The sequence below is a fragment of the Anopheles ziemanni genome, chromosome 2, assembly GCF_943734765.1.
Source record: "Anopheles ziemanni chromosome 2, idAnoZiCoDA_A2_x.2, whole genome shotgun sequence".
Classification (NCBI taxonomy): Eukaryota; Metazoa; Arthropoda; class Insecta; order Diptera; family Culicidae; genus Anopheles; species Anopheles ziemanni.
Window position 1 is genome coordinate 6,749,556 of NC_080705.1, and position 17,026 is coordinate 6,766,581.

General features: G+C 42.2%; 1 protein-coding gene across 1 annotated transcript; it reads right to left on the reverse strand.

Annotated features, from left to right (window-relative positions):
• Nucleotides 1-2,010: 2,010 nt before the first annotated feature.
• LOC131289059 (uncharacterized) lies at nt 2,011-4,957 on the reverse strand. Its single transcript, XM_058318295.1, has 7 exons — nt 4,861-4,957; nt 3,478-4,223; nt 3,301-3,402; nt 2,957-3,065; nt 2,688-2,864; nt 2,293-2,406; nt 2,011-2,135 (listed from the first exon to the last, which is right to left on the reverse strand). Exons 1-7 carry the CDS (start codon nt 4,955-4,957, stop codon nt 2,011-2,013), a joined length of 1,470 nt encoding a protein of 489 aa, XP_058174278.1.
• Nucleotides 4,958-17,026: the final 12,069 nt, after the last annotated feature.

A 17,026-nucleotide genomic window follows, 5' to 3' on the forward strand; every position in this document is an offset into this window, starting at 1 on the left:
TTATTTTCTTTTTTTCCCCCCGATTTTTCCTCGCCCGTGCTATTTCGGTTTGTTTCCGTGCGAGGGCACCCGCGATGATCCGAACCTTTCCGGGGAAAGGAACTCAATTTACGGAAGTGAAATCGCATTGTAAACGTGGTACACATGGCCCGTCGGTAGGTTCCCAGGGTGGCGGCATCGAGGAAATAAAACAACAAACAAACATCAGTTGAATTTGCTTCGGATGCTTCGTTACGGATTCGATGGCATCGATGAAGCACGGCGTGAGCGTAAACGATAGAACGAGCAAAAAAAAAAGCAGTACTCGAAAAAGGGATGTGGCTGTGCGGGTTCGTATTTGCTACCGAAAGCGGTTGGTTTCCACCGACAGGTTTACTCGTGGGCTTTAAGTTGTTTTAGCGATTCGGTCGATGGATTTTCCCTTGTACTAACGGGGGTTCCCGGGGTGACGAATGTTTGAGTATGGGTGGTTTCCTAACCATTTGGTAAACACAAAATGAACGAATTTAATTTTCGCTGTACGCTTGTAGCTTCGAAAAAAGACCAAAAGAAAGCAATTACGAAGGTTTTTCTCTTTCGAGTTAGATTCAATTTTTATCATTTCGTAGAACGTTCAGGTTCAGAGTTGAGAAATTTTCATAACTTTACCTTTCTCATGTAAGAAAAATACTCACTGCATTATAATCCAAATATGTTGACTTTTATTAAACCATTTTCGTCTCACAATAATTTGAGCTTTCGTTCTCGTTCACAAGGTTCTCTAACAGCGGGTTTATTTACTTAGGTCTGGACATGGCTATGGGTCGGATTTGGAGGGTTTTCTTTCGACTTTCTGCATCGCTGCACTGTTCATAGTTGCAGTGAAATCTGTGGGTTTAGCTATTGTTTTCTCTTATCGCGATGGTAGGTTCTGTATTTCGTTCACTCGATTTCACTCTTTTATTTACATGTTCTTTACGTGGTTAGTGCATTTCGTAGATATACCACAGGGAAAATGAGTGTCGTTATTATGTTGTTTGTTTCGGTGTGGTATCTGTTTATCATTCCCAATTCATTTGGAGTACATTCGACGTTTGTCTTGTGCACCATGTTTTATATCTACCTTTCTTATCATTACATAGTCACACTCATCATTCACGCCAAAACGGGTGAAGAGGTTTTATTAAATGTTCACCTTGTAGGATGTTTTCCGGAGCCACTTTTTTTACAATGTTTGCAAAGGGTAGATCACATTCAATAGTGTGTTCTCTAATGTGTCTCCCGTGGGATGAACCACTTCTTCTTTATCGTAGTTTATACAGGACACTTCTCGTATGAATCTCATCAATATCACTCACAATTTATTTTACTTCCCGCTGACTGTTTTGTGTTTTGTTTTTGGTTTTGATTTCCTTTCAATTTGTGTTACGTTGAGTTAGCAATCCGTTCATGTTAGGTTAGTGTTTGGATGGTTTCCGAGCAGCGACCGTTTTGTTTTCAAATTTTCTCGCTTATTCCGTAACTCGAGTGTATTATACACAATATTCTATCAGGTTTTCAGTGTTTTGTTCGTTTTCTACTATAAAAGTATCGTCCACAGTACGTTAAACGCAACGGGCAATTTGATTAATGTTATTCCGTATAACTATATGTACAGTTTGACCTTCTTCGGTTTTCAAGATTTCGAGACATGGGATGCTGGAGTAATACCTACTAATCAGTGATGGTTTTTCTGTTTTTGTGTCGCTGTGCGCTATCGTGTGGCATCAGATTTATAATTATTGTTCTATGAAACGGACGTTAACATTGCACGAAAGATTAACATCCTCTGGTGTGGACGTGAATGAAAAAATGTGATATCTTTCGCTCTGTTAAGTTTTTAAATTAGGTCCTGATAAGTGAATCTCTCGTGCTTGGGGAGTTTTTGCTGTCGGATAGTTTTGCTAACTTAATTTCACCGTACAGATTTATTTACTTTTTACATGGTTCTGATTTAAATCAATGATGTTTCTTAAGGTTTATGTCGGTTCATTAACACATCTTTAACACAAAACGGATCACCTGATATGTCACGACGGCAAGTGGCAAATGCATGTGCGATGCCAAAAGGACTGCGTTGCCGTGGTCGCCATGTTGCATCGCCGCAGGGTTTTCACCTATAGAAAGTATACAAACAAATACGAGGAAAAGAGGAGATTTTTCAGCATTGAACGTCAACGTAACTTTCTTTACAGAGAATATCACATCGAGCTGGGATTAACATCGGTTGGTGACCATCTAGTGGAGGAAAACAAAAAAGTGAATAGACCTTACCATTCAGGATGTGCACCAGCGTCGATGCAGCGACGGCATTGTTCGACACGCATGAGTAGTTTCCGGAGTTCAGCGTGTTGGTGTGCGTTATGACGAGCTCCGAGTAACGATTATCTGAGAGAATGGAGGACAGAAGGATGTAAAAACGGGTTGGGCAATCATTTAAATATGCAAATGGTGGTATTATGCATCCATGTGTCCTGCAATCGTTCGAACAGGAACAGTAGCATTCACTCGCATTCACTCTCTTTTATAGGACGCTTTTGTGCAAAATTGGAGCAACTGTAACAGTTTTCCATTCAGCCATTAAATGTAAGGATAATGTAACTTCGAAATCATGGAATGATAACGAGTGAAACAGAGATGATAGAGCCTGGCGAAAAGCCTCTGCTTACCCGCCTCCGTCGACACATTGACGCCCCGGTGCGTGTCGTAGTTGATCATGCGACTGTTGTGGTACCAAAATATGTACAACGGTGGTTCATTGCTCTGCACGACGCGACACGTCAGTCTCAGCATCGATCCCGGCTTCAGATACTTTTCCGAGGGACCGAAAATTTCCGCTTTCGCTTCTGTGATTGACAAAGTGATACAAACCGGGCATCAGATTTCATTAGTTCATTGACTTTAAGGTGGATGGGGAAACTGAGTGTTAATTACTCACCCACGACGTCCAGCTTGACAAAGATCGACGTCGGTGGATGCGTCGACACCTGACACTCGTAGAGGCCGGCATCTCGCAGTTGAACGTATTTTATCTGCAGAGGCCATTCCTGAGAGATAGGAAAAGTTTTTAAAAAAATGAGGTTTACGACGTTTAATATCATAGTACATTTTTAAGAATATTTGTTACTTCCGAAAGTGAATTTTTAAATGATTTATTTCTCCCAAGCATTGCTGATGGAGGCGCCCAGTCATTTATGCTCACGATGGAGGCGCATGGTGGTTCATCGCGTTAAAAGTCATGCGTGTCGCATTCTTTGATGTAACGGTGATGAATCCACTTACCTCCGTGTCATCCGAGTGAATGATGTTGAACCGCTCGTCACTGCTGTAGGTGGTGTACCCTATCGTTAGTAGGTGATAATCTTTCCGCCTAATCCACGACACCTGCGGGGCGAGAATGGTTCTCATAAATTGGCTACATCGGATCAATGGTGACAGAGGTGACGACGGCCTACTTACCACTCCCTCACCGATGTTCCGGACCGCACACGGGAGCACCGCTATCGAGCCGACCTGCGACGCGATCCTCGTGTGGTTGTCGGTTTCGAAGTACATTTTGCTGACGTTGCCCTCGGAAACCAGGGCGTCACCCGTGTCGAGGCGGTTCATGTTGCCACTGGGCTCGGCCTCGGACGGAGCACTTGCCCGAGGGTGGGTTTTGACGTTAGTTTTACTACTACTACTGCTGCTACTGCTGCTTGTTGTGAATCCCGCAGGAACCTTCTGACCCGGACCTATCTTCGACCCGGACGCTTCTTTACCATCGTCGGCAAGTATTAGATTGGCGCTAGTGATTTTACTAAACCTACTTCCTTCGACGACACCCGACCCCACGGAAAAGGTGTTGCTGGAGGTGGTGGAGTTGGTATCGGCTGACCTTAGGGTCGTCTTTGAGTCCTTACTATTAACACTCTGGCCATCTTTTGGTGAACCACTGTTTTCTGTCAACTGCGTGGATGACGGAATCGTTTCTCTGAGCCTCTCTAAACCGCTTAAAGGAGGCGTTTTCCCTTTCGAACCGACCGCTCCTTGTGAGTTCTCTTGAACAAGTGCTTCAAAGCGTGGCTGCGGTTCACTCGAAGGAACTGAGGTGGATAGAGGAGTGGAACGAGCATATCCCGAAGGGGATGTTGGGTGGGGAGTAGGGCTCTGTGACCAACTGCTGGTGGTCGTAGCCATGTTGTTGCTGGTGGAGGTAATTAGGCCTGCAAATGAAATCATAGTTGAAGCAGGTTTGTGAAGTTGGTTTATTTATGCGATTGTTTGTAGATTCTTTTTTGCACATTGAATGTGTGTAATTTTTCTTCTTATTATGGTTCAAAAGTCCTTGTCATTTGTTGCATGACGCAATGTGTTTCTGAGAAAGACCATGCGTGTGAAGCATTTCCTTTGAACGGATGATCCTTTTAAAACTTTTAATAAATGTGATTGCAGCTCAAAGGAGTCAAGAAAACGAAGTGAAGGTATGAATGTCACCTTTCGTGGAATCCATTTGCTAAACAAATTCAATTCCCATGTAGAGTGAGTAAGTGCTTCCTTGAGATGCTCCCTAGGCTATTTAAACAATTGTTTGCATTATACCCCTTCTATTTCCTCGAACAGTTGAAAAAAGTTGTCGTTCTCAATTTTGAAGAGTGGCTTAAATAACAAGAACTCTCATTCTATCGCTTCTCTTGATTGATGTCATTGGATGAGTGCATTTTTAGATGAAAGGAAAACATTCTGCTATATTGTTATACTTGTTTTGTAATGCAAAAAAAATAATTATGCTTATACACTCAAAAACATAAAGAAGTCTTTTCAATTCAAAATTTACATATGAAAAAGCAAACAAATACTCACCACTTCCAACGCTCGTAAACTCCAAAATGATGAGTACCGTGCACCATTTTGTGAGTGGTTCCAGCCGTCTGCTTCTATTTTCGCTCCTACCAGACATTAGTTCAAATTTCCGTGCTTTGGAAATGGTTCGGTGGACTTGCGGCCGTCCGGGAGTTTGGAACTCCTATTTAAATTTTCCGCGCTTCTACCCTCGAGCTCTTAGTGGTTTTTTTAGTCAGTAAGTGCGATGCAATGAACGAGATGGAAGTAGAAAAGGGGATAAATTCCAACGCAACGAGCGTTTCAACTCGGCGTCGAGTAACGTTAACGGGACCGTCGTGGTGATGCGATTACACAACTCATTGAACCGACTGCCATGCCATTCGGTGGATCCATCGCTGCCAGCGATTCGATGACCCGATTTTAAATGCTGTGTTGGTCGATTGACATTGATTTTCGGTTGATGGTTTTAGGTTTTTTAGCCACTGTTATTAGCACGATGGCATCGAGGTCAACATTGTACGGGCGGCTTTGCTGCCATCGACGGAGTTTCCTGGAACTGAAAAAGATTGAGAGAACTTTTAATAGGAAAAGTTGTTGCAAATATATCTCTAGTTTACATTAACAAATGATGTTTTCTTTAATTTAAAAGTGTAAACAGTCTTAGTTTACGATTTGAAAAACTTAAACAAGTTATATACCAACGATTTTCATAGTTTTGAAAACAAATGTGTGAAACAACGTAAAATTTCCTTCACGCCAATGACAAATACAAATTATTTCATTGTGTTTCTTCTTCTATTTTGAACTAGCGCTAACCAAAACATTAACAGACATAAGCCATGTTTTAGTCATTCGGATTCGATAGAAGCTTAAAGCATCACCAACAATTATCGTCCTTTCGCTTCTATGTACCGACCTGCGTAGGAGAAAAAAAGCGGCTTTGCATACATCCCAGAAACGATGTTTTTCCCATCGTTCAAATCCAATAATTCGTCCCTCTTGCGTTCCTACACACTTCTACGTCGCCGTACCTAGGTCCGGCAGAAGAGCGGGTGTGGTTAGCTTTTTTTTTTTCATTAATTTCCATCCATCCAAATCGCCCGTCGGCGGCTTATCCCTTCTCAGCCGTAGGCCAATAGCTCGGGAAATTCAATTTTGTACTACAATCGAGCAGACCGCAACGAAAGCTTTCAAAGTGAAATACGAAAACGGAAGGAAAGAAGGCAAAAATGCTGGCATGACATTTGGTTCGGTCCGACATTGTGGGAAAGAACAAGGGTCTTAATCCAATGAAGCTTATCTTTGACCATCAATTTTGCAGGTTGTGGAAAGAAGCAATTTCTATATAGTCCAAATGCATAAACAAACATTTCATTCGTTAGACATGATTTTCTCTAAGCCAATGTTTTTTAGAAGCGATGGCAAGGGATGGGCTTTGCTGGGGCAAGCTTTCCTTCACCACACCAGCGTGAGGTGAGGACAAGAAAATTAATTGCACGATCCCGTAAAGAATTGCGCATCATGAAAGGCTTTACACATGGGCGCCCGCGTGATGGATGAGTTGTGTGGCGAAAATCCAAACCCGCCCATCAATGGCATTTTCCGCTAATTTTCGTTTTCTCCCACACAAGGAACGCATCTGCCGGAAAAACCGACCTGAAACTAATTAAGCCATCCGTTTCCGCACAAAGCTGGGTAACGGATCTCCATCCCTGACCCTTCTCCGATCGGCAGAGAAGTTAAGCTTTCTTCGCTTTGTTGAGGGTGATACCTGGGGGGGGGGGGGGGGGGGGGGGAAATAAAAACCTCTCAGCAGGTGCTCTCATCCGGTTAGCATCTAAGGAAGAGAAAGTTACCCCACCAGAAAGCGATAAACAAAGACCTTTCACGACGCGAACTCGTTTGTCTTGTGCGGGGAGCAGTTTTTGTCGTTCAAAAATAGCACTCATTAGTCATTTTGAAAGACAGCAGCTATGACTTGTAACGAAGGGCGAGACCTTCGTATGAAGAGATAAGAATATAACCAAACATAAGAAAGTATCATTTGCAACAAAGTAGGCGCATTTGAATGATAAAAATATATGTGTTTGTACTTTATATTGTACAATCTTCTCTTATCCGAGTGAACGCTTATCAACATCTCTGCTTTAGGTCGCTTATGGTATATATAGAAGAGAAGAAAATATCTAACTTATTAATTACTAGGCTGTACTGGTAGCTACATATCAGAATCCCAAGCCAGTCGGAATATCTTCCTCCTTTAAGCTTACCTTCTCAATTAGCTACATGACTAAGGCGCATCTACTCTCAGAAGCAGGTGTTCTTCGTCCCACACCAACTCAGCAGAAACCTTATGTCTTGTACCATTTGTTTTCCTGCGCCATAAGGCATGGCTGGTTTGTAGCACTTGTCCTACGTTGGGACATCAGGTGGTAACAGTTGACGCTGTCATCATTCTTGATTAACTGTTTATGGTTTGCCTTACCAAGCCAACGGTTTTAAGTATAATATCGACAAGATTTTTTAAAATGATGTGTTAATGGAAGGTACACTAATAGTTAATCCTTTCATCTCCGGTGTTACACAGAATATTCAACAAGAAACTGCAGAATAGAGCGTGCCAAAAGAAACAATAATCAATCCTTCTCGAGACAAATATAACCAATCGATATAATGTAGTTATCACATAAATCATTATTATGATCATAGGTCAGAATACCGCAAGTCTATGCGGAAGAAAGTAAGGGGGCTTAGTGGTGCTTTCGAAATTTTGGTTGAATGAAATGTTGTGCTAGATCAACATTGCAGGTTTTATGGTTATGATAAACCTCATGTCATCATTAAATATTTATTACCATATACGAGGGTTATCTTTTGCTTCTTCTAACGCGAGAGGACTGAAAATGTGTTACTGTTTTGATTATTTTGGGATTTATAAGAAAGTTATTTATCGTAATAATAGAAACCCTGCCTTTTTCTTTACTATGATTGCTTCATCGTTTTATATTTAATTTCGAGACATTCATGTCGAACAAGTAAATCAAAAAATATTTGGCCTCTGACCTACAGTCATTTATTTAGTTTTACTTTATGGCATTCGTATTGCAAGATTGATTGTTCATTTCTTGCATTCCACATATTGATTTTGGCACATATTTCAATGATTTGTATATCGATTAAAAATAAATCTGAATATTTTACCTACCCAGAACGCTATTTTTTTTTTTTACTCGTGCCGTCGTACCAATAAGCGCATCGTTTACTGCATCGATAATTAATTCTTCGAAAACAAAACGTTTAAGGCCAATGTCATCCGGTGAAATTTATTCAAGAGCACTGCAAAGCTCGCGATAAAATATGAGCAAACATTCCTGAAACAAATTGTCCCAATTTTACGCTTGCATTCGACGGTTCGAGCGAGCAGAGGCGAGAGGGCACGCTGATGAATAAAAAATGCTCACGAAGGTTGCCAAAAAGGCGTGCTCCATATTTTCCCTCGGCGAATATGATGGAAACGCTTAACGAATAAATAACGTAACCACCGAGAGTTTGTTTTTTTCATCTGTGTTTTGCAGTCGAGTTTTTGCGTTGTTGTGGGAGTATTTTATGGAAATTGCAATCGATAAATTTGGCTCATTTTTTCCAGTTCAAGAACACCGTGCTTTTCACCGACTTCGGTGCACGAATTCTACCTAGAGGCTCGGCTAGTGTTTTGGGCCAGGATAAAAAGTGAGACCACGCAAAGCACGTGAAAAGTTTGTCGGTTTAGTTTGCTGTGCGGGAACTGATAATGATTTTCATTCTGTCAGCATCAACCGCTGCAACGTCGTCATCTGCGCTAGGTGTCGAAAAATTGCTTACATAGCATGTACAGCATAAATATTGATCCATTTCCCATTTGAGGCCTCAGTTGGGCTGGTTGTAAACACCAAGACATGCTCTCAGCGGAGGTCAGGTCGACGCCGGGCTGAATCTCTTCACTCCCATGACCTTTGCTCCAACCCATCCATTGTCGTGCCGCACGTTTATTTATATTAAAAGTTCGGTCGCATTCCCAGCAGAGAGGCATAAAAGCGCTAGGAGTATGAGTATGCGAGTCTGTCGAGTTTTCATCATACCGCAACGGTCCTTATACCAAGCACTGTGCGCAAGGATGCGTGCAAATGAAAGAGGATTCCGTCGGCGGTACACATACACACACATACATCTCAGGTCTGGCGCATTAACGGTGATGACGTGACGGGGTGCTTTTCCGTGGCGAACCGGCACGTTACGATCCTGTTGTTTTTCACCCGTTCGCTATCATGATTGTTTGTGCGGCTCGTCTACCCCGGATCTACCGAAATGGTACTTGATGCTGACGTATACCGTGGACAAAGTCACAGGCACTAACGCACGTAAATGATAATTTGGAAAAGAGCCGAGAAGAATCCGGCGCCGTGACGTTGGTTGCGTTCAGTAAAAGCGTTGGAAGATAATCCACATTTACATTTCAGTAGATAGTACATTTTTCCATTTCGGTAGATAAAGTGTGATTTGTTTGTCTAGCCTGCTAACTATAAGAATAAATTGGTATTTGGCATATGCTAAAAAATATCCCTTGTGTACTTAGATCTTATCGTGATTCACTAAAGTGAACATTTCTTTAAAAAAAACCTTGTCTTGTATAAAGTTTGAAAAATAAAAAAAGCAATATTGATGAGTGTATATAGGACTCCGTTTTTTTCTATCTCATTGTAAATTTTATCGATTAATGAAACGCCCTACTTAGCCAAGTGTGTTAATTACCCGTAGGGAAATATTCTGTTCCTACATGGGAAGGTCAAAGAGACGATAAAAAAGATGAAAAAGCAGAGAACAACGAAAGGAGTATGCATAGGTGATATTTAAAAATTCTCCTTCATGTGTTCACGTCTTGCTTCACTTCACTGGAGGCTGAGCTTTTGACCGATATATCAGCAGTCGAGGTCACGGTGACGTTGCTGACGCGTGGAACGTGAACTCCGGTGAAGCTTGTTTACGTTTTACGGGAGAAACAGCCAATGGAACATACTGGTGCACCAGAATGCACACAAACAACATGGTTCGGTGAACAGCGAGAGGCATAATCGAGTATGATTATACACATGAGCTCGGAACGTGTGCCAAAACTGGGTCAAGGATAATTCTCTTGTTGTCGATTTGCTAATGTTGCTTCGCGGGAAAGAGGTTGAGTGTGTTTGGCTTAAAGTTATTATTTCATTTTGCGAATTTTGTTAAAGAGTTTATTAACGGTATGTTTGCTACTCTAGCTTATGTCATTGTAATATAGTTTAATTTGTTGTTTGCACACTCTATTTTGAAAACATTGAATTGTGTTATCGTTCGAATGACCCCAACTCTTTAAATATCAATGAAAAAAACATGTACAACCAGGTTTTAAAGCCCTTTAATGTAGAAAAACGTTCGTAAGCAGTAAAAAAGCAAGTAAATAAATTCTTCAACAGCTAAATCCAAGCAAAACAGAAGTGAAACAGCAACGTTTGTGTTTGTGCTTTAAGGCAATCCTAAATGAGTTTGGTGAATCGATTTCAGCCAGACACGTCCCGATCGTAAATTCTTCCAGCTGCACGAGATTCCGAGAGTCAGCTGAGCCAACCATTCCAAGGATGCCAGTGAATCGACCTGAAAGATTCCTGCGCGGTTTGAACCCCACAGTTTTGCTCTGGCGCCAGCCGTAGGGGGTACGTGCAATGGAGGTGGAAGAATTTGAAACAAACAACTCCCCCAACGCTGATGCCGAAACGGGTCTTGATTTTCTATCCTCAGGTGCAAAACCTCCCCCAAACGGGCTGTGGTTGGGACGAAAGTTCGAAGAAAACATTTCATCTACTTTCACACCGGAATTCTTCCCGAGTTCCTTTCCCATACGTGCGGCGTGGGGTTTCTCTTTTCCTACTTTTTGAGAAGCTCGGTAAGCTCTTGATTCCGTGCCAGCGGAAAAAGTTGGGAAAAGCTTCCCCCTAACACTAGACCAAAATCGATCCATTCGAAGTGTCCTTTTTTTCGTTCGTTCTTTTTATGGCCCGCTATACGGCAGGTTATTCGTTCATCATTTTCAAGAGGAGTTCCGATTTTCTGGCTTCAAGGACTCTTCACGCCCCGCATCGGTACGGGCACTCCAGGGGTTTACCTTGTGCAAACCTGGAAGAACATAAGGAGAACCAGGAAAATTCCTCAGAAATATACGCCCATAGTGGGCGAGTGTAAGAAATCCGTCGAGAATAGAGTGTATTGTTGATAGCCATTTCCCAGCAGAGGAATACATAGTAATTTTATTGACATATTTACATTTCGGGGCAAATATTGTTGGATGTTAGTATATCTCTTACCCGCAAACCAGTACTCCTTTGTATACATTAAACATTATCCTCCTTGCAGCGACGGGAGGGGGATTTCGCTCAAATTTATTGCATTACCATACTTCGTGACGAAGGCGCCCTCGGTTTGCTGGCAGGTGGAGAAGAATGAAAGAATTATGACGGTTGCTCGGTTCCAAGTTTTCGTAGCCCAGGGCCACCCTCAAGCAGACGTCGGTGGCCTCGGTGGTTTCGATGGGCGTAAAAGTCCTTGACAAAACTTTACAGAAGACGCCACGCCACGAGTTCACGCCGGCGGTGTTGAACTAATAATTGAAACATGGGAGAAACCGCTGGAAATGTCAGCTGCAGCGCCGGCTACGTCACTGGTTAGCCATCTTTTCGGCTTCTTATCTTTGTTTTCGAATTTGTTTCCAAGGGAGGATGGAGAAAAAGGTTGGCGTTTTTATCTTCGGCGAAAGAAAAGCGAGTAGCAGCGGGTTTGTGCGATAAGTAAGGAGAGATTCGTTAAGGTTCTGTTAAAACCGGCTCTCGTGCCCTGTGAAGAAAATAAATAGGACAATTTTCACTCAAATTTTAGAGCTCGAGGGGAGTTTAAGATTCCTCCACGAGTGTCACTTGAGCTTTCTCATTACTCCTTCAAATTTTATAGCAACTCTGAGAAATCACCGTCAAGGAATTTAAAAAGGGCGCAATATACAATAGAAGTGTTTTCCAAAAATCCATTTAACTTTTTAAAGAATAAATTCTCAAAACTAGAGCTTTGTGCTTATATTTCCGCGTAAAACCGATTAAAGTAAACCATCTCTCTTCCGGAACTTATCAGTTTTAAATATTTCTCTATTATGCCAAGCTGACTTGGTCAGGTGAGTAGAGTTAAAAGTGAATAAAATATTTAAACTGGCCCTTAAACAACTAGTTACCCTGCTGGATTACATGCAAACTGTGGATTTAAACGACTCTCATTAAATTTTATATTTGCTCAAAATCTTCCATAAGTACCCGAATTCAGATCTTTTATAGAAATTATTATTTCTGATCTTGATAACCAAATATAAATTTATTTTATATTTGTTTGGATGTAGGGAAACATTCTGGACGGGAGAGATGATTTTATGTTCCTGTTGGAAGGCTAAGAAAAACTCCCATAACTGTGACAAAGTCAACCGAAAGCAAGGCGGGAGCAGTGTATAAATCAAGCTCCTTCGTACCGGCAGCTGGTCGGGTGGAACATATGAGACAAACCTTTAACAGCACCGACGAAATCGTTTCCCACTTCCGGTGAGCAGCATTTATCATCGATGTAGTACGGAGGGTTGATTTCAGAGTCCATTAGTGGTATGCATTTCCGCACTTCACACCAATGGCGCTGGTGTTCGGAAGTGTACACCTCTCTGAGGGGAGCGCAAAATGCATAAATGGTAATGCCCAAGCCCATCGTCAGCGGGGGATGGTTGCAGCATCCATTCTATGCAACTTTTTTATCTTCTTGTTGAAGAGAAATCCCACAACGTTGGAGATGTGCTTGGTTTGCCTTTGCTATGTTTCTTTTTGGAGAAGATGAGCAATGTGCATCGAGTGGATAAAAGGGTCCCCATTACAAATGTAAACCGTCTTGAGTGCTTTCAGGCGGCGGCAGCAGGATGCGCTGTCGGAATCCATTCTGCATGCAGCTGCATAATGTGGTTGTCTGCAAAAGCGCATAAAGAACTTGATAAAACAAGGTACATTAAAATTACATCATCTTGCTAGCAGGTGTCTTGCTGAGTCGCTGAGAGAAAGAACAAGACGAGCAACCATAGCCATTGCCATAGTAACGTGGTAAAATGGTATGAAAATGACCTTGAACGAGTAGTAGAGCACGTTTATCTTGGTTTTGTTTTAGCAGCGAATAACTTATTTTCTGTGGATTACTTAATTGTTTGGCAATACCAAAAACGCCCATTTATGCTGGAAATACAAAATCGCAACATACAACATATGCTCACTGATCGCAAGCACACAACCAAACCGAAACCATTCGGTGTCCCTGCATTTGTGTGAAAATTTCACACTTCCCTTTCAGTGATGGGCGTTAACGAGATTCACAGCTGGAGCCACATGTCCAATTTTCCGATCCGAGAGCAAATTTGTGGAACCAGCTGTTCGAACACATTCATCCATCAATTCCTTCTCATTCCAGCTGACACCGGGGCTTTTCAATGGAGTTCATGCCAAAATCAAGCATTTTCTATCAAACTGCGTTGACGTACGTTCAATTACAAACTTAATATATCTTTTTTTGTACCTTTTTCCACATAAACCGAAATACTACCGTAGGTACAGTAGGATTGGGATTTTTCTTTTTTTCATTCGTCAAATTATTTGGAATTGGTGTAAAAAGTAGCAAGAAGAAAATTTGGTTGGTAATTGTTCTATTTTATAGTTATAAAATTGTTGGAAAAATTTTCATCATATATACTTACATATCATGCCATCAATCCTCCTTTACTTTTGGTTTGATAGGTTGATTTCCGTTTGTATCGTTTCATCCACTTAAGTGAAATACCTCATTGCGCATTTTACTTAAACTTATTGGTATTAGTTTCTAGTATTTCACTGATTATTTTTTAAATCTTGTTGGGTAGTAGCAACACTAGATCCACCTCTTTCGAAATGTATAAGGTTAGCATCATTTTCGATCATCACTCAGTCGACCGGAAACCGTAAATCACTTTGAAACACTGGAAAACATTTTCCCACGTGGTGTTTACAGATGAGTACACTTGTTAACTGAAAGGATAGGGCACGTACATACATCAACACTATCATCTCGAATGCAGTAAGTTAAGAAAAACCCCCGCTTAAAAATAAAGCCTGGAAATGATAGCTAACAAATTACACTGGCAGGTATCATTTTTCTCTCGATCTCCACTGCGGGTTTCGTATTCTTCGACGTCAAATCTTCAATTTATGTAGCAGTTATTCCCTTCACGCCGCGTGATGAAGAGCCGGATGGTATCCTTGGGAAACGGAAATGAGTAACTGCTGGCGTCGGATTTTCGTGATCCTCTTTTCTCTGACCTTTCGACCATTCCTCATAACACTTTTCCCGTGGGGGGTTTTTTTTTCTCTCGTTAGATGGTTTGTGGCACAGGATATGGATTATGATTTTTTTCTTCTTTTCTATACTTTTCACTCCTTCTGCTCGACATGACTCTCGAAAATTCAATCGCTTTGAAACGAAAAAGGGATGGGTTGGAAGATTAAGTGGATGCCTTGGAAACGGGAGATAGCTGATAATCAATTCCCTAGGTGATGGAACATAATGCGTTCGCGCAGAGCTGAATCAGTTTAACAATTTTCGGGATAAAAGAATGGCAATGGCAGTGGGTATGTAATAAAACTCTCTAAACAGATCCACTAGCAACAAATGATGAAATCATCGCACACGAAATGTTTATCACAGAAACGTCTGACCATTTATCAAAATGGCCGTTCAAGTAACGCAATATCGGTTGAGGGGAGCATTTGCGATTGCCTTTTTGACCCAGAAAAACCCTCCCCAGGCTTGGCTTATCGCGCATAAATTGTCTAGGGTTTTCTAATCCAGCGCGATAAGGATTGACGTGGCAGGATGGGACTGGTGGAAAAGGAAAAATCAACGACGCCGGAAGAGGGATCCGTGAGAGATAACTTCACCGTTTGGGCGTGACTTTGGTGAATCGGGGTGGAAAAATAAAGTTTCCGTTCGTTACCACTACTACCATTTACTGGTACCGTCCTCTGGTTTTACTTCCTCCGCAAAAGTTTGTCTGCTTGCATGGGGGTGAAAATACCCCCATTGGCTCGGGTCTTGCGTTTGAAGAAAACTAACGAAGCTCTTTTCCCACGCATTCCGGCGTATTATGAGTTGGGAGTAACTCGATTTATTCACTCGCTGCAGCACACATTTTTCTGTAGTTTTCTTCGGTAGTTTCGTCGTACGTGTTCGAACAACTTTGCACACAATGTGAGATCGCTGGTTATTGCGCATCGATGGACGTGTTGGCGTTGGTCTCCAAGTGTGACCATCGTATGGATGGGAAATTCGTTTATCACATCTTCGATTCCTGATGGTACTTTTTCCCGGAATTTATCCTCCACCGACAGCAGAAACCACAAGCACAAACGTTGATGAAAGCAATGATGCAACTCCTCAAGGATATCCTCAACAGATGATTGGAATTGCACACTGAGTTTCCTTGGAGTGGGTACCGTTTATCGGCACCACTAACCCCACGTGTCTACCGGTTATACCTTTCAACCAGAGGACGCACGATCGGAATCCACTATCACCGACACAAAGCCGCCTTTCGACCGACTCACGGAAGGGAAAAACACGCCACCAGCGAGCCCGGAAGATACGGACCGAAACGGGTCGATTCTCGATTGCTACTGAGAAGCGCGACGCCATGGCGAGCTGTGCGTCGTTCGGGCATCGGTCGTCAAGGACATTTTTTGTGGCATCGGCCGCCGGAAGAGCGGCCATTCGAAGCGGAGGCTGCCGGCGGCTGCAAACCGTGCCTCAGAACGGCTTGCTGTGCCATTGCGCAATCGTAGTTTGTGCTGGGACGCCGAGAAGTAGCCGAATGTCGAAACGACCGAAGGCTCTCCTAACTGATTTTAGTGAAGAGACCGGGAACAGTTATGTAGTGAGACGTATTTCTCACTTCTGTTCACGAGGATAAACAAGGAAATCGGGTAGAGTTTAGAACCATTCTTTGGCAGCTATCATTGATGACCCAGAATGCTCTCTCACCAAACTCTCACCCTACAGGACTTGATTCATCACGTTCTGCTGAGAATGCATTCTGTGAACTCACTGTTTTCCTCGTGTCTGTTGTACTCACACAGTTAAGGTCAAGGATTGATGCAGGCCAACGTTTCTGCGGGTGTTATCAGTGAACTAATTAGAGTGAGACTAGAACCTGTGAATGAATTCTAGATAAAACATCAACAAATCGCTGATGGAAATTACATTCGTTCGCGGAAGTAAAGCTGTCTAATCATTTTCGCAAAAAACATCTTTTATTAGAACGGTTAGAAAACATAGTTTTCATCGTTACTGGATAATAAAACTAAGTAAAGATGAAGACATCGTTCGACGAACGAGCAGTGAGTGCATCTAACGACTAATAATAAAAAAGGGATAGAAATGTCTGCCCAAACAATAACCGGTCTGTGGGAAAACCTGCGGCAGACCAAAGAGCCAGATTTTAAAGTACAAAATCCAAGACTGCTTTGACTGGAATTAATGACCCGTTTTTCCCGGAAGGAGCTGGAAGCTCTGGAATTATCTTACAACGTCGGCGTAATTTCGTACAGCCACCGACCAAGCCGGAGCGAAATTGTTTTATCACAAAAGATGCGCATTCAGCAAACGTACCGCGACGGGTGGGAGGCATTCAAAAACGAGTTCCGAGCTAAGAAATGGCACACAAAGACAAATTGTGAATGAAGGAGAAAGGCGGGAAGAGAGTGTGAGGGGTGGGGGAGGGGGAGGGAGCAAATTCTTGGAAACTGTTTACAAATGCTAAATTATGAAATTATGCGCATAATGAAAACTACATTCACTACACGCCGGGAGAATATTCTGCATGCGAAAGGGGCGCGCTGGTGCTTGCACACTTTTCTTTTGTATTATTTGCACACAAAAGCATGTTGTGCTTTATGTTTAAACACGCTTCATAAAGAAGATTATAAATATATCAGACCGGGCAGCGAGATTTGGGCCCTGCTTTTGTTCTTACTACTTTTACTCACAGGGCATGACATTTTGAGAAGCACGGAAAGGAAATAGCAAG